At 44.4% G+C, this 18,692-nt stretch overlaps 1 protein-coding gene across 11 annotated transcripts in view; it reads right to left on the bottom strand.

The window, feature by feature from the left end:
- Positions 1-10,534, bottom strand: part of Fmnl2 (formin like 2) — a 287,932-nt gene extending 277,398 nt beyond the window's left edge. For all 11 annotated transcript variants that reach the window (XM_036183681.1, XM_036183685.1, XM_036183691.1 and 8 more), the window contains exon 1: positions 10,024-10,534. In XM_036183681.1, the coding sequence (XP_036039574.1) occupies positions 10,024-10,140 (117 nt within the window). In that variant the 5' untranslated portion in view covers positions 10,141-10,534. The remainder of the gene's footprint in view (positions 1-10,023) is intronic.
- Between the last annotated feature and the right edge of the window lie 8,158 nt (positions 10,535-18,692).

Genomic DNA, 18,692 nt, shown 5'->3' with positions numbered 1-18,692 from the left:
AAGCCCCAGCTGCACCTGCCGGCTTTGGCTCTGCAAATCCTCCCCATTCATGCTCTGTTCCAGGAGTGCAAATCAAAATGTCCTCTTCTCCGTATTCCACACCTCTGAAGTAACTGACAATGATACACCCAACAAGAGGAAGGCACCTCTGTCCATACTGCCTAATGCTTACATCTTTGACTGAAGAGATCTCTCAGTGGAAGTGGGAACCTGACAGTTACAGGTATTTAGAAGCAGACCACAAGGCACAATCCTGTGGTCAGCTCTCCTCCACCCAAGGGTGACCATCAGGACAGCAGGCTCAGGTAACAGATAGGCTATCTGGGAGGCAAGGAGTCAAACTTGGCTTGAGGAACAACTGGGTATGGGAGTGAGAATCTGACTCCTCACCTGGGAGTTGTGATACAATGGTGTGTTCCGTTTAAAGGGGATTTTTCATTAGATGATTAGGCAATATCATTCCAAAGAACAACACAAAATCATTTTTAATATGTGTAATATCTCCGTTATCAATAGAAAAATAGGAAATCAACCTCTCAATATCTGATAGTTATCATTAATTAAAAAACAAACAGGTGGCTACTACTGAAGGACTACATCTTTAAATGAGGGTTGGAACCTGTTTGATTCACAGATGGGAGATCTCTAAGCCAAACAAATGTTTTCCAAAACAACAGACCCTGAGACTCAAACATTCTACTAAGAAAAGGTGCTAGAAAGCAAGCTGAAGTTTCCACAAACCCAGGAGGCATCTATGAGGTGATAAATGGTCTACGTTTACTCCTGGATGGTCTGACTAATGGGTAGCAGACAAGTTCATGGCACCTCAGACCCAACACAATGGGGCTGCACTGGCTTCCTTGGTCATCCAGAAGTAAAGAAGCCTGTGGGGATAATAAACACCAACTAGTCAAGACACTGTGACCAAAAAGACAGTTCTCTCAAGAGATCAGCAATGCTGACTACATCAGAGGTGCCAAGAGTCACAACCACAACTCATAGAGCTGACCACCCAATGCACTGCTCTTCAATGCTGGTTCCCTAGATTCGTGAACAAGACCTCTGGCAGGACTGACCTTGCTGGACAAATTGAGTGCTGCCATAATGCCAATGGGACCATGCAATAGCCAACCTCTGCCACTGCTTATCATAACGCTTCCTTCTATACAAAAAGGATGCAACGGGGCTCAATTAAATTAAGTAAGCACTAGGGGAGCAGCTTGATTGATTGAGTGATACAAATCCTAACACTCTGGAGGTGGAAGAAGGCTACCATTGGCTATATATATATTCAGTTCAAGACTGGCCTGAACTACAGAAAGCCTTACCCTGAAAGAAGGAAGGGTTGAGAGAGAAGGGAAAGGGGGAGGTAAATAGTTTCTTTCTTTTTTTTTCTACTGTTGAAATCATCTTCTCCACCTTCCCCAACAACAACAAAATTGTATTTCAATAGTCCCATCCAAATCCAGACCTTCTCTTACTCTGCTCCCAATTACTAGAGACTTTTATCCGATCAAAAATCACCTACACACATTTCCTTGGAAGAATTATATTTATATTTTTAGAAGAAAATGAGACAATAATTGTTTCTATCCTCCCAGTTCCAGAAACAGCACATATGCTGCCCTCAAAACTAAAACCACAAATGTGAACAATTATGAATAAGAGGAATGTCTATTTGCTTATGTTATAACTCATAAAGGGATAACTAGACTCCAACACTGAGAACAATCAGCTCATTCTTGACCTAGCATCCTATTTATCTTTCTATTCTCAAAGCTAATTGCTTATATAAGCATGCCAATTTGCCTTGATTATAGGATTCTTAATAAATGAATGTTGTTTACATTTCACAAGTGTATTTGAATTTCACTCCAGGAAGCCAAGCTCATCAAGTCTTTGTAAGTGGTAAAGCCAGAGATCAAAGCAAATGGCCTGCGTTGAACCAACAAACAATTAGCTTGAGAATGGAGGCTCAAGCGATGCTGGGGCACATCTCTGCCTCCTCAACTCCAGAAGTCACTCAGAGCCATTGCTCAATCCTAATCGCGGTGTGGAGAGCCTCCTCTGCAAATGTCCATTCTGGTCATCCCATGGCCATTTCTTTCTTTTTTAAAAAAATAACTTATTTATTTTTATTTTGTGTTTTGCCTGCTTGTATGTCTGTGTGAGGATGTCAGGTCCCTTGGAAATGCAGTTACAGACAGTTGTGAACTGCCATGTGGGTGCTGGGAATTGATACCAGGTCCTTCGGAAAAACAGTCAGAGCTGCTTAACTGCTGAGCCATCTATCTAGCCCTCCCACCATTTCTTAAGTTAAATAGTTGTACCATTCAACAGGTTTTTATTCTGATCTTCTGGTTTTCGAATCTTCCTACTTTGAGATGAATCAAATATCTATCTTTAGGGTTGGTTTTTGTTTGTTGTTTTGTGTTTGTGTGTTGTTTAATTCTTAACATTGCCTAGTGCTTTCTTAAAATACTCATTTTATTTAAAGTTTGGTCTCAGAGTCAGAAGAGTAAAACGGAATACTCCTTAAGCATAGTAGCTTTCAAACTAGGTACTATCAGATCCCATGTGACTCTTAAAAATCCTGATGTCCACTCACACACAAATTCACTAGAATGACTACTAGTGAGATTCACAACAGTACTTTTTAATTATCTCATTAGCATATTAATTATACATAGTAGAAATAAGTAAGGTTTTATTAAACTTTTATTTATTCATATCTATGTTTTCCTGTATTTGAGTACAGGTGCTCAGAGTCCAGAAGAAGATGTTGGTCCCCTGGAACTGGAGTTACCAACAGCCATAATCAGAACTTGGGTCCTCTGCAAGAGTAGTACATGTTCTTAACTGCTGAGCCATCTCTCCTGCCCCAACAAAGCACCTGTGAGGCTCCGTGAGTAGTGACAATCATGTTTGTAAACTAGTACTTCAATTAATTGACTCCTCTTTAACCTTAAATATTTGCATGAAAGTTCTAAGGAAAACAAAGAAAAGTAGCAAGCATGCAATGCAGATAGACCTGAGACCACTGAGAGCCTCATTTCCAGATGTAATTCACACCTCAGTGTCCAAAACATGAGCTGTGTGACATCTACCTCAAAGCCAGTAGGTTTTAGGATAACCAGGACAGGGGCACACCATTAACCTCCCACCCCCCACCATTGCCCAGAAAAGGCCTCCTGTAGCACTGGATAGTCTTGAACTGACTGCATCACCCCAGAGAAAGCAGGGTCTATATACCCAGGCTTTCTGCTTCTATAACAGACTCAGAAATCCAACAGAGCTAAATCAAGTCACTAACTTAATGGCAGACTACACAGGAAGACCTGTGATGTGATCAATGGAAACTTTAGGCAGTTTGTCCTAGAAAAATAAATTCAGACCACTTAAGGAGTCTACCTGGGAACAGTAAGGGCCACACATGGTTTTCATTTTTCCTGTGAGTGTAAAGAGAAAATACACTTACTCTAGATGCATCAAATACCATGTTATTCCCAGATATAGACTTGATCTTTCCATACTTAAGGATTCTGAGCCTTCCTGACCAAAACTACGTTCCTTAAGTGAATCCATCCATGATGAAGGACTCTAGCTGCCAGCCCACCCCTGGAAAACAGCATGGTGCTTGGTGTTATGCTCCTGGACTGGGAGAATGGGGAGGCTGGGTAGGAGACAGGAAGATCTCCCTAAAATATAAGAATTCTCAGACATGAGCTCTCTCTATCTCTACTGTTCAAGTAGGTGAAAACCAAGATGATGAATGAAGCCTCTCCAATGAGTCCAAAACCTGGGGACACAGCTCTTGCTGGCTGGGAGGGTGGGACTGGACAACAGTCACTCTGAAAAGAGGTCCTGTCAAGCACCTGCAGAGTTTGACCTCAACCTCCCTCTTAAGGTCTTCCAGTGTTTTCTTTGGCAACTTGCTACTTTGTTCCTACACGAATTCCCGGTACCAATGTCCTCTGACCTAGGAAACACACAGGTTTGGTTGGGGGGGTGGGCACTGGTTTTTGTTTTTTGAGACAGGATCTCATGTGTCCCAGGCGGCTCTCTAACTTAATATCTAGCCAAGGATGATCTTGAACTTCTGGTCATCCTGCCTCTACATCTGCAGTGCTGATATTACAAGCATTGACAATCACGTCCTTCGGCAGTGCTGGGCATCAAACCCAGGGCTTCACACAGGCTAAGTAAGCACTCTGCTGGCTCAATCCCCAGCCCTGTTCTTCTTAGTCACTTCCGGACACCTGTGCTGTCTTAGTCCTTCAGGCAACTGTTCTTATAAAGCCAATGAATTTCCACAGGAAACATGGGTCTAAACATTTTTCCCTCTTTGGGCCCAAGAGGGATGGCTCTTCAAGGAGATCCTCCTGGACTCTCGGATGCCATCCTGGGTGTCTACAAGCTGCAGGTGATGATCTACCTCAAGAAAGGCATCTCAAAACAAGTGCTTGAATGTCAAACCACCTGCTGTAGCTTGGGGTGGGAAGGATCTTCCTGTCACAGCATCTTTCACATAATGCTGTCTGCACAGCGTCAGTAAGGAAGTCACTCAAAACTTTTCAACGGCTCTAAACGTTCAAACATTTCATTTTCACCGGAATTGTAGTCGCTGGCCCAGGGGAATTTTACTCTCCAGACCATACAGACTACATTACAAAGGTTTGTTGCTGCTGCTGTTTGTGTTTTAGTTTTGACACGGGGTATCAATTATACAGTTCAGGCTGGTTGACATCCCCTTCCCTCAGCTCCCCAGGTGACAGGATAACAGGTCTCTCGCACCACACCTGGCAGACTAAACAACTGTCTAGTACAAGAGTGCAACACTAACACCAAGTGGGACAAAGGATCACAACGTGTTATGTTCTACTCCTTCAAGGTGCTATAACTTCCCTCTGCTATTCTAAAATCTGAGCCAAACTTAATCCCTAGCCACAAACGAGGAAAACCAGGGACTGTGCCCAAGTTGGTGCAGCAAGTAACTCCAGGAAGTAGTTCTCTTGCTTCTGAGGGCAATGCTTTTTGCTAGATGATGGGCCAGGGGCAAAGCAAATTCCTCTCCCTTGAGGATTTATAGGCACCCACACAATTTGCATTGCTGAGAGTCTATCACAGGCTCCAAACATTTACACCCAGAATGTCCTTTGGCCACCCCTACCTCCCATATCCACTAGGGGAAATGCATCCATGTTCATAATGATGGTAGGAATAGCTCAGAACCACCATCTCCACTGTAGGGGCAAGGGACACAGTTCTAGGGAGCTGCTGCCCAGGCTGAAACAGCAATGTTTCCAACTGACAACACTGCCCTCTTCCACACTCTCTTTCCCCCACAACAGGGGAAGGGTGTGAGAAAACAAATAAGCATCGTGTGATGGCCTCACTACACTTCCATCCCCATCTTCTCCACAGACCTCACCAAAGTACTTTCCCTGAAGTAGAGCAAAGTGGGAAACAAACCTTACTGTCCCCTTCGTCAGAGTGCTTGCATTCAAGTGACAGCTGGCTCTTCCCTCTGGTCTGCTAAACCCTAAGCTTTTGGCCAGAAGGTGGTGGCACATGCTTTTAATCCTTGCACTCAGGAGGCAGAGGCAGGTGGATCTCTGTGAGTTCAAAGCCAGCCTGGTCTATAGAGCGAGTCCCAAGACAGTCAAGGCTACATAGAGAAACCCTCTCTCAAAAAAAAAACTAAACCCTAAGTTTTCCAAGCAAGCTGTTCCAAATCTGCCAGGGAAGAAAAGCTAAAGAGCACATTTTTGGCCCACATTTAGTTTTATCTCTATGCCTTGACATACAAGAGCAGAGCAGATGCCACCAAGCCAGGCACCTAAAGGTCAGCCTCAACTGCACCTCACTATGACCCCTTCTGAAGATTTTCTGCCCACTGCATACAGTTTGAACCTGGCATTTACCAGATCCTAGAATTTTTTACTGCTATTCCCAGGCTCTTTTTATCCCCAGTTCTCAGATTTGAGAAATCATAACATAAGGGGGAAGCCAGGAGTGGGAGGAAGACATTCAAATCTGGTTAAAATCCCAGGTTGGTGATTTAATAACAACACAACTTCAGGCAATTCAGATAGTCAGTATTTACACTAGCACTGTTGATGGACACACTGGCTGCAGGCACAAAGCACTCTCTCCATGTGCATGACATATAGTCATTTACAGTAGGCATTCAAAAGGGCTCCCAACTCCTTCCTAAAGCTAAGTGACTAAATCCACTCTCGGGAGGAAAAACAAAATGACAAAGAAACTGACTCAAATGAGTCTGAAACTAAAGAAGTTCCCAATTTCAACCATAAGATTGCCCGGGACCATTACTTCATCATCTTTCCTTTTATATCTAATTGCAGAACTGTGCGATACTATAGAGACTCAGGCAACTATGTCAGAGGACTTAAATCAAAATCATCCTTTTCCCTGAAGTTCAAAGAAAGAATCCGTAAGTCAGCTCCTCAAAAAGGCATCGGACAACTCCTATTCTACATTTGTAGACAGTGACTGACAGCTGAAAGTAGACAATATTATGGAGCACCTAATGGAAAAATGGTATTTTTCGATATACCACTGCACACACACCTACTAAGAAAGTGCCTTCGTAATATCCTATTTGAATATGAAGAATAAAGAAGAGTTTGTGTGTGACCCCCCCAAGAACTAGACAATGTTTAATAAATGCAACAGAAAGCCACATGGACATATAATCATAAATGCGTGGGACCAAATAATGCAGCCTGATGTTACCTAGAAATATGTATGTAGCTGTCAAAGGCTGAAGCGGACAACTAAACTAGTAACTTTAGACCCTTGCACTGAACAGTATAACAGAAACGCCACAGGTGTGGGATCATATGTAGCCGCACACACAGAGATACATATCACCTATATATAGCTCTACCAGGAAGGTATGCACAGAAGGTCATATGAACGTTAAGTCACTGGTCCTATTCTTTAAACATGTACATTTTCCATTACTGTTTACAGTAATCCCGAATAAAAGATCGGAGAGGGAGAGACTTTCCTTACAAGAATTAAATTCTTAAAATGTGGATCCAATGTTGAACAGTAATAATCCATGGGAAGTTTTTTAATTGACCTCTGCTGATCTTAATTCTGGAGTTGGTTTCCGCCTTGTCCTCTCTCCTTCACATTCATAGCTGATATGGTATATACAACTTTCTTTAGGTATATACAACTCAGCTCACATAAGCTGCTGAGGTAAAGGCTGCTACAGTCACTAGATTTCTCTTCGCTGAAGCAAGATGGACTTCTGTCACTTTTGTATTTTTAGGTTTTAAATATTCCAGAGCAGGGGGTTGAAAGGAATTGTTTTCCTAGCCTGAAACAGCTCGTTAATTATTGGTGTAAGTCATACTTACAATGAGGCGCTTGTACACTTTTCTGCACAGTGCAAATCTAGCTTCCCTCTCCCGATCCCTCGTGATCTTTAGCATATAAGAAAACAAAATCGATCTGGCGTGGTGGCACACACGTAAGCCCGGCGCGCTGGAGGCTAAGGTAGGTAGACAGCAAGTTTGAAGCCAGCCTGGGTACACAGCAAGGCAGAGATGGGAAAGGAACTAACATCAATAATGCCAAAATGTTCCTCATTGCTCAAGGATGGGAAATCATACACACATACACACACACACACACACACACACACACACACACACACACACGTACGTACTATCTAATAAAATCTCCCTCCTAAAACTTGTCCTTCAAGTTTAATCTCCAGGATTAAGTATTTCTGTTGCCTCCAGCGACTCGAGAAAATGAAAGAAAAGCAAAGTAGAGTCCACTGAGTAAATAACCTCGGGGAGAAAGGACAAGAGAAATCAACAGTGGGACGAAATCATTTGGGAGGGCTCCGCTCATCTTCCAATAGCGCATGGCACTTAGATGACAGTGTAAACATCACTGGTCCCAGTGTAGCCCCAACAAAAGGATTCCAAAAAAAAAGTCAGCATATTTTCTGGGTTTGTTTTTCATTTGGGAAACTCAGAATACTCCAAGCAGCTTACAAAAGAATTGCATCCAGTTAACTGTGTGACACACCATGAAGGAAAAGTAGCCACAACAAACAACAGAGCCGGACACCCCAAGGAGCCTGGGATTTACAATCATAAAGGTCTACAGACTCACTTTGTGGCCTGCTAGACTCAGTGGGAGCACATATCCACCATGTTAATGAAGGGCAGTATTTTCCTAAAGATTAATTCATACCATGTGTTATTAATCAGCAGAGTAACTGAACGCTCATGCAAAAAAACGCTCTCCCCAGTTGAGTAGAACTTAATTGTATTATTGTTATTAGCATGGCTGCTGCTCCAGCTTCCCTGTGTCACTGGCTACCGCACCACTCCAAGCAAGTATTCAGACCTCACCCCCAGACAGACAGACAGATAGACAACACCACACTATGAAGAGAAAAACAGAAAACCCAGAGCCAGAAGGTAGCAGCCATGTCTGTCACGAACAGTTTTTTCAATAAACACCGTTTGTCTCTGGGAAGACGGGTCAAGTCAGCACCAGACTGCTTTGAGAAGTAATTAAGCTTAGGCTGTTTCATTTCACAGCGTCCCATCTTGCAAAACGTGGGAGCAGCTGTGGGAGATCACAGACGATGCAAAGCAAAACAGGCAACCACATCTTTCTCCCCCATGTTAACAGCAATTTCCAGGGGGCCTAAAAAGGATGCAGCGTCTGTTCTCCCTGGCCGCACAAAGCTAGACTGCCATCCAGAACACATTCTCAAGTACCAAAGCAGCCCCCTTTCAAGGGATGAAGAAAGGCAGCTTCAATGTCTCAGTCAACGTTCAAATCTCAGAAAACCAACTTTTCATCCAAGACTTGAGACCTCTCCCAAAGTTCTTAAGTTGCATGCCAAAATTCTCTCAGGTAGACACAGGGCTTGGCCGCCTCCATCACAAGTTCCTCTGGCTCTGGCTGCCTTGTCTTGCAGGGGTTTAGAAAAAGGGAAACAGAATGTGAAGTCTAGGAGCCAGGCGTCCGCCCACCCCACCCCCCACCCCCCATTTCCTTCCCAACGTCCCTTAAGAGAAGCTGGAACCTTAAAACTGAGAATCCAGGAACCAACTGCACTTGGGACGCTTGCTGGGGCAAGGGAAGAAGCGTCACACCCTTTTGAGCTCAGACTCCGGCTGGGAAGGGCCCAGAAACTTAGTCCCAAAAGGAAGTGGAGGGAGAAGATTCCAGTCCTTGATTGAGAAGCTGGAACGGGAAGGCTGAGATATGGGGAATGCGAGAGGGAGCCGTGGACTCAACTGGAGGAACTGAGGTCGCCCGAGAAGTCAGGACAGCTCTTAACACGTCCCAGCCAAACTGCACATTTTTGTGGTTTAAGATTTAAGACCAAAGGGAACACACTGAGGTTCTCCCCCGCTCGGGGCGCTTCTCCCCCGTCTGGGTTTCAGATGCCTCCTCCTCGCGGAGGGACCCCGGCGCCACTCTGCTGCCGGCCTCCTCTTTCTCTTTCGGGGGAGCTGTCCATCTGCCCAGCCGAGATGTCCACCCTCCAAGTTCGCCTGACCAAGTGCGGGCGCGGCGCCTGCGGCCAGCCAGCCACCTGCGCGCGTCTGCTGCAGACCCCGCAGGCCCAGAGCTCGGCGTCCAGGGGATGCTGCGCAGGGAGTCGGGGTCTGCTGGTTGCTTTTCATTCTTTGAACAAAAAGCCTTAGATGCTAATCGCTCACTCGTGCCGGGCCGGCCACCTTCCCTTCACACCCACGCTGCACCTCCCGGCACACGCGCTGCGAGGTGCCGCTCCCGGCAGACAATGGGTTCGTGGCCGGCGGGGCAGCCCGGCCCGAGGCCCTCTCCCCATCCCAGGACCCCAAGAGAGCGCAAGGCAAGGGACCAAGAGAAGCGAAGCAAGGAGCCCACAATGGGGAAGGTGCGAGCCTCGCCCTCCGGACGGGAGGAGCGGGTTCAGCTCCACCGCCTGCCCCGCCGGAGCCCCGCGCCCGGCCGCCGCGTACTCACCAGCACGATGGCAAAGCGCTCCTCCAGTTCACCTGGCTCGGGCATCGGCAGCTTCAATGGCACGTTGTGCGCCCTGAAATCGGTCTGCTGCGAGTCCATGCTCCCCGCGTTGCCCATGTCGGCTGCTTGCCGGGAGCCTCGGCTGGCTCCGGCCCCTCGCGTCGGCGTCCGAAATGCCCACAGCCCCGGGCGCTAGGCTCCCGCCCTCTGCCGCGTCCAGGCGAGCGTTCCGCGCACACCGCTCCCTAGCAGAGCTCCGAACCCAGCCGGTCCCTGGCTGCTCTCATGCTCCCCGGCGCCCCGGCGCCGCCCCGGCCTCTGTGCCTCTCGAGGGGTCTGCAGGGCGCCGGGCGCCGATCTGCATGGTGCTCCCGCCGCCCTCGCCGGCGTCCGCAGCCGCTCGCGCGCTCCTGCTCGCCGGCCTCCCTCGCGGGCCGCAGCCGCGCTAACACCTCAGCCCCGGCCCCACCGCGAGCGGACGGTCGCGCACCGCGAGCCGACACAATGCCCCCTCTCGGCCCCCGCCCCCGGCCCGGCTCCGCCCACCCGCCCCGCGGACTGCCGGGACACGTAGTTTTGGCCCAAACCGGCCACGCGCAGAAACTGCGCGCGCTCCTGGAGGGCCGCGCTGTGGTTGGGCTGTTTGCAGCAAAGACAAGCTGGACGCCGTGAAGTGGCTTTTGGTCACTTTTGACATGACCCCCCTCACCTCGATAGTTTAAAGACCTGGCTGGTCTGCGTTTAATCTGACTCTTCAGCACTTTTTAAGAATGAATGAATGAATCCAGTCAATCAGAAAACACATGATTTAAGTTTCAGAAGAGCATCACCCTGTCAAAGGATCTAGTTGAATAGGACACACACACACACACACACACACACACACACACACACACACACACACACACACACGGTACTGGCAATGCCCAACTTCATGAGCCGAGAGAGAAGGCGTGGTACGGGTTCTTTGGCACCTATGTTACACGTTCTTTGATGTGATTGAATGTTTTCTAAACAAATGTGTGATTTATGGTATATGTAGTCAGACCTCAGGAATTGTTACAAGAATTCAACCCAAAATAGACAATTCAAAACAAAGAACTGACAAAGACCTATGACAGAATTACACTTCCATAGGCTGGGTGCCCCGGCTCTGGAATGCTTTCAAAGGTAGTACAGAAGACGATTTACAGATAACCATTTGGTGTGAGCTGGGTACATATCTGGAGTGTTGGAGGCATGCGAGTAATCTTTGACTGCACCCTTCCTTCTTCCAAAGCAGACCTGTACCAAGTGTTTCACAGAGAACATTAGGCTCAGCTCTGTCCTCTGAACTTAATTAGCCATTCTGAATGCTTGGAAATACAGCGTTATACACTACTTTAGCCAGCTATTCTCCCTATTCAAGCGCATGCATCTGGTTGACTTATGGCTGAGTCATTAGTCCTGTCTTACCTTGAAGGGATGTTTCTTAATCTCAGCCGATGGGGAACTTGATTAAAGTTGCACATACCTTGAGCTCTGCCTAGTACCAGAATCGCCCTAAACTGAGAGATAGAACCTGATTAGGGGTAGGTACTAGCTCCCAGGTGATTCTGGTATGCAGCTTGGGCTATCATCGTTCTGAAGGAGTTGTCAAGAACCACAACTTTTCCTTAGTAGTTATGACTGGGCCCCGCTGCTTTGCTTGCTAAGCATGTGATTTTTAGGATAATTGCTTAACTTTTCTGTGCCTTAATTTCATCATCTGAAAAAGTGGTAATAATAATGGTGCCTAACTTATAAGGTTGGGTGCAGTCTCAATGGATCTGCACTGTTCAGATAAAAAACTCAGAATAATAAGTATGGCTATATATTACTGTCATTATCATCATCCTCATCATTTTATTGATCTCAGTATTTCCTATTTATGCCTTCATACTTGTGATGGTTAATGTTATGTTGATTTTAATTAAGTAGACTGGACTAAGGGATGCCCAGAAAGCTGATAAAAAGAAACATTATTTCTGAGTGTGTGCATTTCACTCAATAGTCTGAGTAAAACAGTTCATCTTCACTCCAGCAGAAGGGCAGCACCCTTTCTGCTCAGGCCAATGAATAGAACAGCAAGTTTGCTCTCTGCTGTCTGGGACATCGCATCTCTCAGGAATTGGTGCTCCTCCTGCTGGGCCTTTGAACCCGGACCAAGACTTACGACATTGGCTCTCCTAGGTCTCAGAGCGTCTGATTCAAACTGAACCCTGTCAACAGCTTCCCTGACCTCTAGCTTGTGAAGGTAGACCACTTGACTTCTTGACCTTCCAAATCACATAAGGCTATCTTTCACAACATATAGATAGAAAGATAGATAGATAGATAGATAGATAGATAGATGATAGAGAAACATCTGAATAGTAACCTCTGTGACTTTTGCCAAAAACATATGGTAATAAATATCTGAAATATATTTAGTATGCTAAATGAACCACTTCTAAAGTTTTAAATAATTTTTAAAAATTTGTTTATGTTTATTATTTTGGGTGCTGTATGTTCAAACCCACATAGAGGTCAGAGGGCAACTTTCAGGAGTTGGTTCTCTCTTTCCAACACATGGGTTCCAGAAATAGACCTCAGCTGATCATGCTTAGAGGCAAGCTCCTTTACCTCCAGTACGTCTCATTGCCTCCCTTCCCCAACACACACACTGTGTTTTTGTTTAGACTTTATTATTATTACTATATATGTATGAGTTTTCCTGTATATATGTATGTGCACTACATGCAGGCCTGGAGCCCTGGGAGGTAACAGAGGGAGTCAGATCCCCTGGAATGGAGTTACAAATGGTGGTGTGGCGCCCAACATGGGGCAAGAGTTTCCACCTAAAACCTGAGAAAAAAGATTCTAAACGGAGCTAAAAACAGCTTCCTAGTTGTCTCTCTCAAGTTAGTGGCAGCCTGCCAGTTTGAGCTACTATGGTGGGTTCCTGGCGGGTTCCTGGTGTGTGTGTCTGACCTGCAGTGTGGCGGGAATGAAGAATCTACAAGCAGCACTTTACTCTGCTGTGTGGTAGATTTAGCCTTTGCTAGTTAAAACCAACAACAACAGAAGGTTTCTGGGCTATGAACTGCTTTGATAGAACTGCTTCTGATAGTTGATGGTACACATGGCTCCAGACCCAGAGCTGGCGGTAAACTGTACCACCGCCATGTTGGGAAACTGAGGTGGGCGGAGCCAGCAGCCACAGTAGCGTTTCAGTCTTACAAAGATGGATATTACACAGAGAATCTGGTTTATGTTGTCTTTGGAATTTTTAACTGCAGAAAAAGATTTGATCATAAAAGCTGTTGAGTTAAACAAATATGTAAATTTTAAAGGTACCTTGACTTCAAAATTTGGATATAAGGATATGTTGCTTTGGAAAAGAGTCTCTGCTTTTGTTTCCACAGAAAGCCAGAGGCTGTGGATTTGTTCCAGATTAAGATATATCAGGTTTGATCAGCCAAGACCACCTGAAAGGTCTCCGATGACACCATGGCCCAGATGATCTGACATCCAGAATGGTTTCAAGGCAACTGGCTCAGAGGTTCACCCTAATAGACTACTCTATAATCCTAAAATTTTCTTTGTATCCCCATAAGATACAGCGCCCCCCTCCAGCAGGAAGTAGTAAGAGAAACTACGCCCACATTCCCCAAATTATCAAGCTGGCTTTGGAGATGGAATTGGCTCACTCCTTCTCTAAACCCAGACATATTGCTAAAAGAAATGGTTAAGAGATTCTTGTGTCCCAAATCAGAAGAGCCCTCTGGTGGGGGACAGAGAAAAACCAATATTTTTCTTTAAAGCAGGTTGATTATAAATGAGATCTCTTTCTAAAGAAGAAAGGGGGATATGATATAGATATAATAGGATGAAAGGGTAGATTAGGGAACTTACTTCTAAAGAGCAACAACTTGTTTAAAATGTTTTACATTGGTTTAGATTTTAGTCTATTGATACAAACTTAGTTAATTTTGTTATATTGTGTATATATTTCTACTCTTGTTTAAGGTATTATGTTTATATAGCTCATTTAAAATTGTAATGGATAATTAAAAATAGATTGATAATTAGTCATCTATGATAATCATACTCGTAGCCATATTAGTTAAGTCTTCTAGGTATACACAGAGATATTTCAGATAGATAGGTAATCTTCAAATACTTCAAAGACCTACAGAATATGGCATTTAAAATATTTTTAAAATTTAGACTTTCTGGACAGTGAGACATGTCTGCTCCTGGCAGCACCGATTTGCTTCAGAGAGGAAGATGGGCATTGAAAACACTTCATATCTTATCTTCACCTTGGCAAAAATAGCCATTTGGGCTAGAAACTGTTCTTGCCTGGACTGCTTGATCGACTGGACATGCAGGACCCATAGAAAGGTGACCACTAAACTTTGCTTGACAAAATGGTCCTTCAGGTTCCTGCTTCGCAGAGGAAACGGCCAGACATTCTACAGGACACTGAGAGAAGTGACCAAGAGACTCTAGCCCTGTGGGCTGAAGACAGATGCCCCAACTTTACAAAGGAACACTAGGTGACTGTCCAGGCTGCCAGCTGCCTCTGTCTACTCTTGCAAGACTCCTTCTCCCAGTTCTCAGGTAATATTATATATATCCTTCTGAGGTCTTTGATGTGGTTGAAGACTAGATAGTTATAATTTCCTCAGTTATGATACAAGATAAGATAGATATAAAACCTTAGACTCACAAATATAAGATAGATAGGATATCTTCTTTAATATTGTAACTGTAATTCTTGCTAGATAATTGTTTTGTTATATGTAATTGTACTATGTAAAAGTTAAAACCTTCCTTTAAAAAAAAGAAAAGGGGAAGTGCTGTGGACATCGCTCTGTGTAAATAAATTTCTGATTGGCCAGTGGCCAGGCAGGAAGTATAGGCGGGACAAGAGAGAAGAGAATTCTGGGAAGTAGAAGGTTGGAGAGAGACACCGCCTACTGCTGCCATGAGAAGCAACATGTAAAGACACTGGTAAGCCACAAGGCATGTGGCAAAGTATAGACAACATCATGTGGGTTGCGGCTGCCAACCAAGTTGTACACAACAATACTCCGGCAAGTAAGAGAGAACCTGCGACAGGTATGCGTGGTGATCCATCATGTGGGTGTTGGGAACCAAACCCACATACTCCACAAGAATGACAGATGCTTTAACTGGTAAGCCAACTCTCCTGCCCCACTTCTAACTTTTTTTTTAAGAGATCATAAATAAATCAGCCATTAAATTCTCAACAAATGCATGTATTTCTGAAGTAGTGTCTCAAATCAAAGCTATTGGCAAGTATGCTGTTGATATAAGAGAGGAAAACAAAGGTCTAGCTGCATACCCCACATTAATGAAAATGAGCAACAAGAAGTTCGTTCAGACCAGGTGAGGCAAAAGGGCTCTTTTGTTTTGTTTTGTTTTTTTGAGATTTCTCAACATATATTCTAGGTCTGACTGACTCACAGAATCAGCCCACCCAGAGAGCTGCCCGTCTGGATGGAAAAGCTGAAATTTGTTTCTGCAGTCAAGAAAGCCTTTTTATTACATTTATGACTTCCTCTGGCCATATTTCTGCCAGGACCCGGGACCTTTCCCTCCCCCTCGGTCTTATCACATCTAGTCTCTCTTACGAACTCTTACTTTGAGAGGAGCCAAGGACAAAGTGTGCACATCCAGGAACCAGAAGTACTTTCTGTTACTTCCAGCTTTGCCATCTCTAGCATTTGGTTATTATTTATACGTAGTATTAAGAGAAATTCCAAACACCCCGTGGGTTTGTTCAATTAGTGTGGAAATGCCCCTCAATAGCTCAGGAATTTTTGTTTTAAGAATTGCATAAAGAGTGCTTGTTTCAGCAGCACAAATATCCTAACATTGGAGTAATACAGAGAAGAATTGCATAAAGAGAAAGAAGAAGACATTTCTATTGGACCATTGTGGTGTGCACACATGCATACAGGTGCCCTCAGAGGCCAGTAGAGGATGTCAGACCCCCTGGAGCTGGAGCTATACATGTTTGTGAGCCACCGAATGAGGGTGCTGGGAACTGAACTCCAATGTGCTTACAAGATTGCTGCAGAGTGGACTCAAGTCTACCCAGTTGAGGGCAGAACGACGGGAGAAGTAAGTGAAGATACTCCTTTTATCTGTAAAGCAAAAGTTCACTCAGAAATAGCAAGTAGCGAAGGGCCTGTGAGTCCTCATTCTCCATGAGAGATCAAATGACCAGTCCTACAAGCAGAAAACGCTGGTAAAGAAAGGTGAAACTCAGACATTTCTCTTCTGGGGAGCATTCGAAATTCTAACAGCAAGACTGGAAAGGGAATGGTATGAATGGCCAACAACTCATTCTAGACCCCTCCCCATGTCTTGCATGCTTAAAAAAAAAAAGGTGCAAATATTTAGTATTGAAAACAGCAAAGTGGATACCACTCCAAATTCTGCACATAGGTCTAGGTCTGACTGACTGAAAAAGATACGCAGAGGATGATTTCAACAACTTTCTCTGGATACAGTGTAAATGTGAGTTGAAAGGACATATTCATTCTTTGAAGACCAACCAAGTATGATGACACACACTTATAATTCTAGCACTGGGGAGGGGAAGGCAGAAGGATCAAGAGCTCAAGGTCATACTCAGTTACACAGAGTTGGAAACCAGCTTGGACTACAAAATAAAATACCAACTATCAGCAATGATCCAAGAAGCAGCAGGCTGGCCCAGGATATGGCTTAGCAGGTAAAAAGTATGGACCACAAAGTTCAAATCCCACAGATACAGACAATAATAATAACTTTTTTAAAAAGCAACAGGAAAAAAGCAATGGGCAACATAAACAGCTATATTATTAATTTAGGATATGGAAAATGTAATTATCTTCCCACAGAGGAAACTACAGGCCCAGATAACTTTACTGGATGTTATATCAGATATTAAGTTGGAAATAATACAGAGTCTGTGTTTGTGTGTGTGTGTGTGTGTGTGTGTGTGTGTGTGTCTGCAGGTGCACACACCACAGCTGTAGAAGTATTTCTTTCAGAGGTTATGAATCACAAAACTATATGATTGTTTTTTTGGCCCTCAACGCTGAAAATAGTTTACTTGGTTACAGAAATCTAGGTTGAAAATGGCTTTCTCTTTACATTCTGAAGATGTCACTTTATCTTCTACTAATGGTAATGGAAGATGAGAAGGCCACTGTCAGTCCAACCATCACTTTTGTTTTCCTGGGCTTTCTTAAGATTTATTTTTTTATATGTATAAGTGTGTTTTTCTTGCAAGCATGTATATGCACCCCAAGTATACAGTGCCTGTCCACAGGGCCCACAAGAGGGTATTTGGATGCCCTGGAACTGGAGTTACAGACAGTTTTAAGCCACTTTGTAGGTTCTGGGAAGTGAACCTGGACCCTCTGCAAGAGCAGTGAGTACTCTTAACCAGTGAGCCATCTCTTCTGCTACTAGTTTTGTATTTTGAGATATGTACTCACTGTGTAGCTCTGGGTGGCTTGGAACCCACTGTGCAGACCAGGCTGGCCTCAAACTCAATGAGATCTGCATGCCTCTGCCTTTCAAGTACTGGAATTAAAGGCATGCACCAATTGTCACTTTTTAAATATATAGATATTTGATCTTCTCTCTCCTTCCCCTTTTAAGATTTCTGTTCTTCATGCTTGGCGGTGGTGGTATATGCCTGAGTTCAAGACCAGCCTGATCTACAGAGCAAGTTCTAGGATAGCCAGGCAGGGCTACCAGGAGAAACCCTGTCTTGGGGGTTCTTTGTCTTTGATTTTTCTACAGCTTTGCTTCAGTGTGTCTATTTGTTTTATAAATCAATTTCCCTGTTCAGGACAGGATGTCTTCATTTGGATTTCTTTTATTGTGAAGAGACACCATGACCACGGCAACTCTTTTAAAGGAAAACATTTCATTGAAGTGGTAACTTTACAGTTTCAGAAGTTCAGTCCATTATCATCATGACAGGGGGCATGGTCAGGAGCATGTAGACATGGCACTAGGAGTAGCTGAAAATCCTACATCCTACAGGCAAAAGGAAGTCAACTGAGACACTGGGCGGTATCCTGAGCATAGGAAACCTCAAAACGCCCCTACAGTGACACACTTCCTCCAACAAGGCCACACCCACTCCAACAAAGCCACACCCACTCCAACAAAGCCACACCTCCTAATAGTGCCACTCTCTGAGATTATAGGGGCTAGTTACATCCAAACTACCTCACTGGTCTTGCTTCCTCAGTTCAAACAGTTTTACTGTTTTTAATTTTTAATTCAGAGACATTCTTAGTCACTGTCTTCCTTTCTTCACTCACCCATCCTCATTTTGAAACATAAACGTTGATCCTTTTGTTTGTTTGTTTGGGTCACTGAATTATTCTTTTATACATGTCAGGTTTCTATCTTTGCTCTGTTCTTCTACCTGACTTTCTTAGGACTCGTAACACAGAAATGCTTCAAATAAGCTCCTGTTCTTTCTCTCTCTCTCTCTCTCTCTCTCTCTCTCTCTCTTTCTCTCTCTCCTTTTCATCCTCCTTTTTTCTTTCTTTCTCTCATGTTTTCTTTAGACAGTATCTTGTCATGTAGCCTAGAATGGCCTGGAACTCACAACTCTTCTGCCT

Source organism: Onychomys torridus, chromosome 4, assembly GCF_903995425.1.
Source record: "Onychomys torridus chromosome 4, mOncTor1.1, whole genome shotgun sequence".
Classification (NCBI taxonomy): domain Eukaryota; kingdom Metazoa; phylum Chordata; class Mammalia; order Rodentia; family Cricetidae; genus Onychomys; species Onychomys torridus.
Note: the sequence above shows the minus strand (reverse complement) of the source record. Positions and strands in the feature narration are given on the sequence as shown.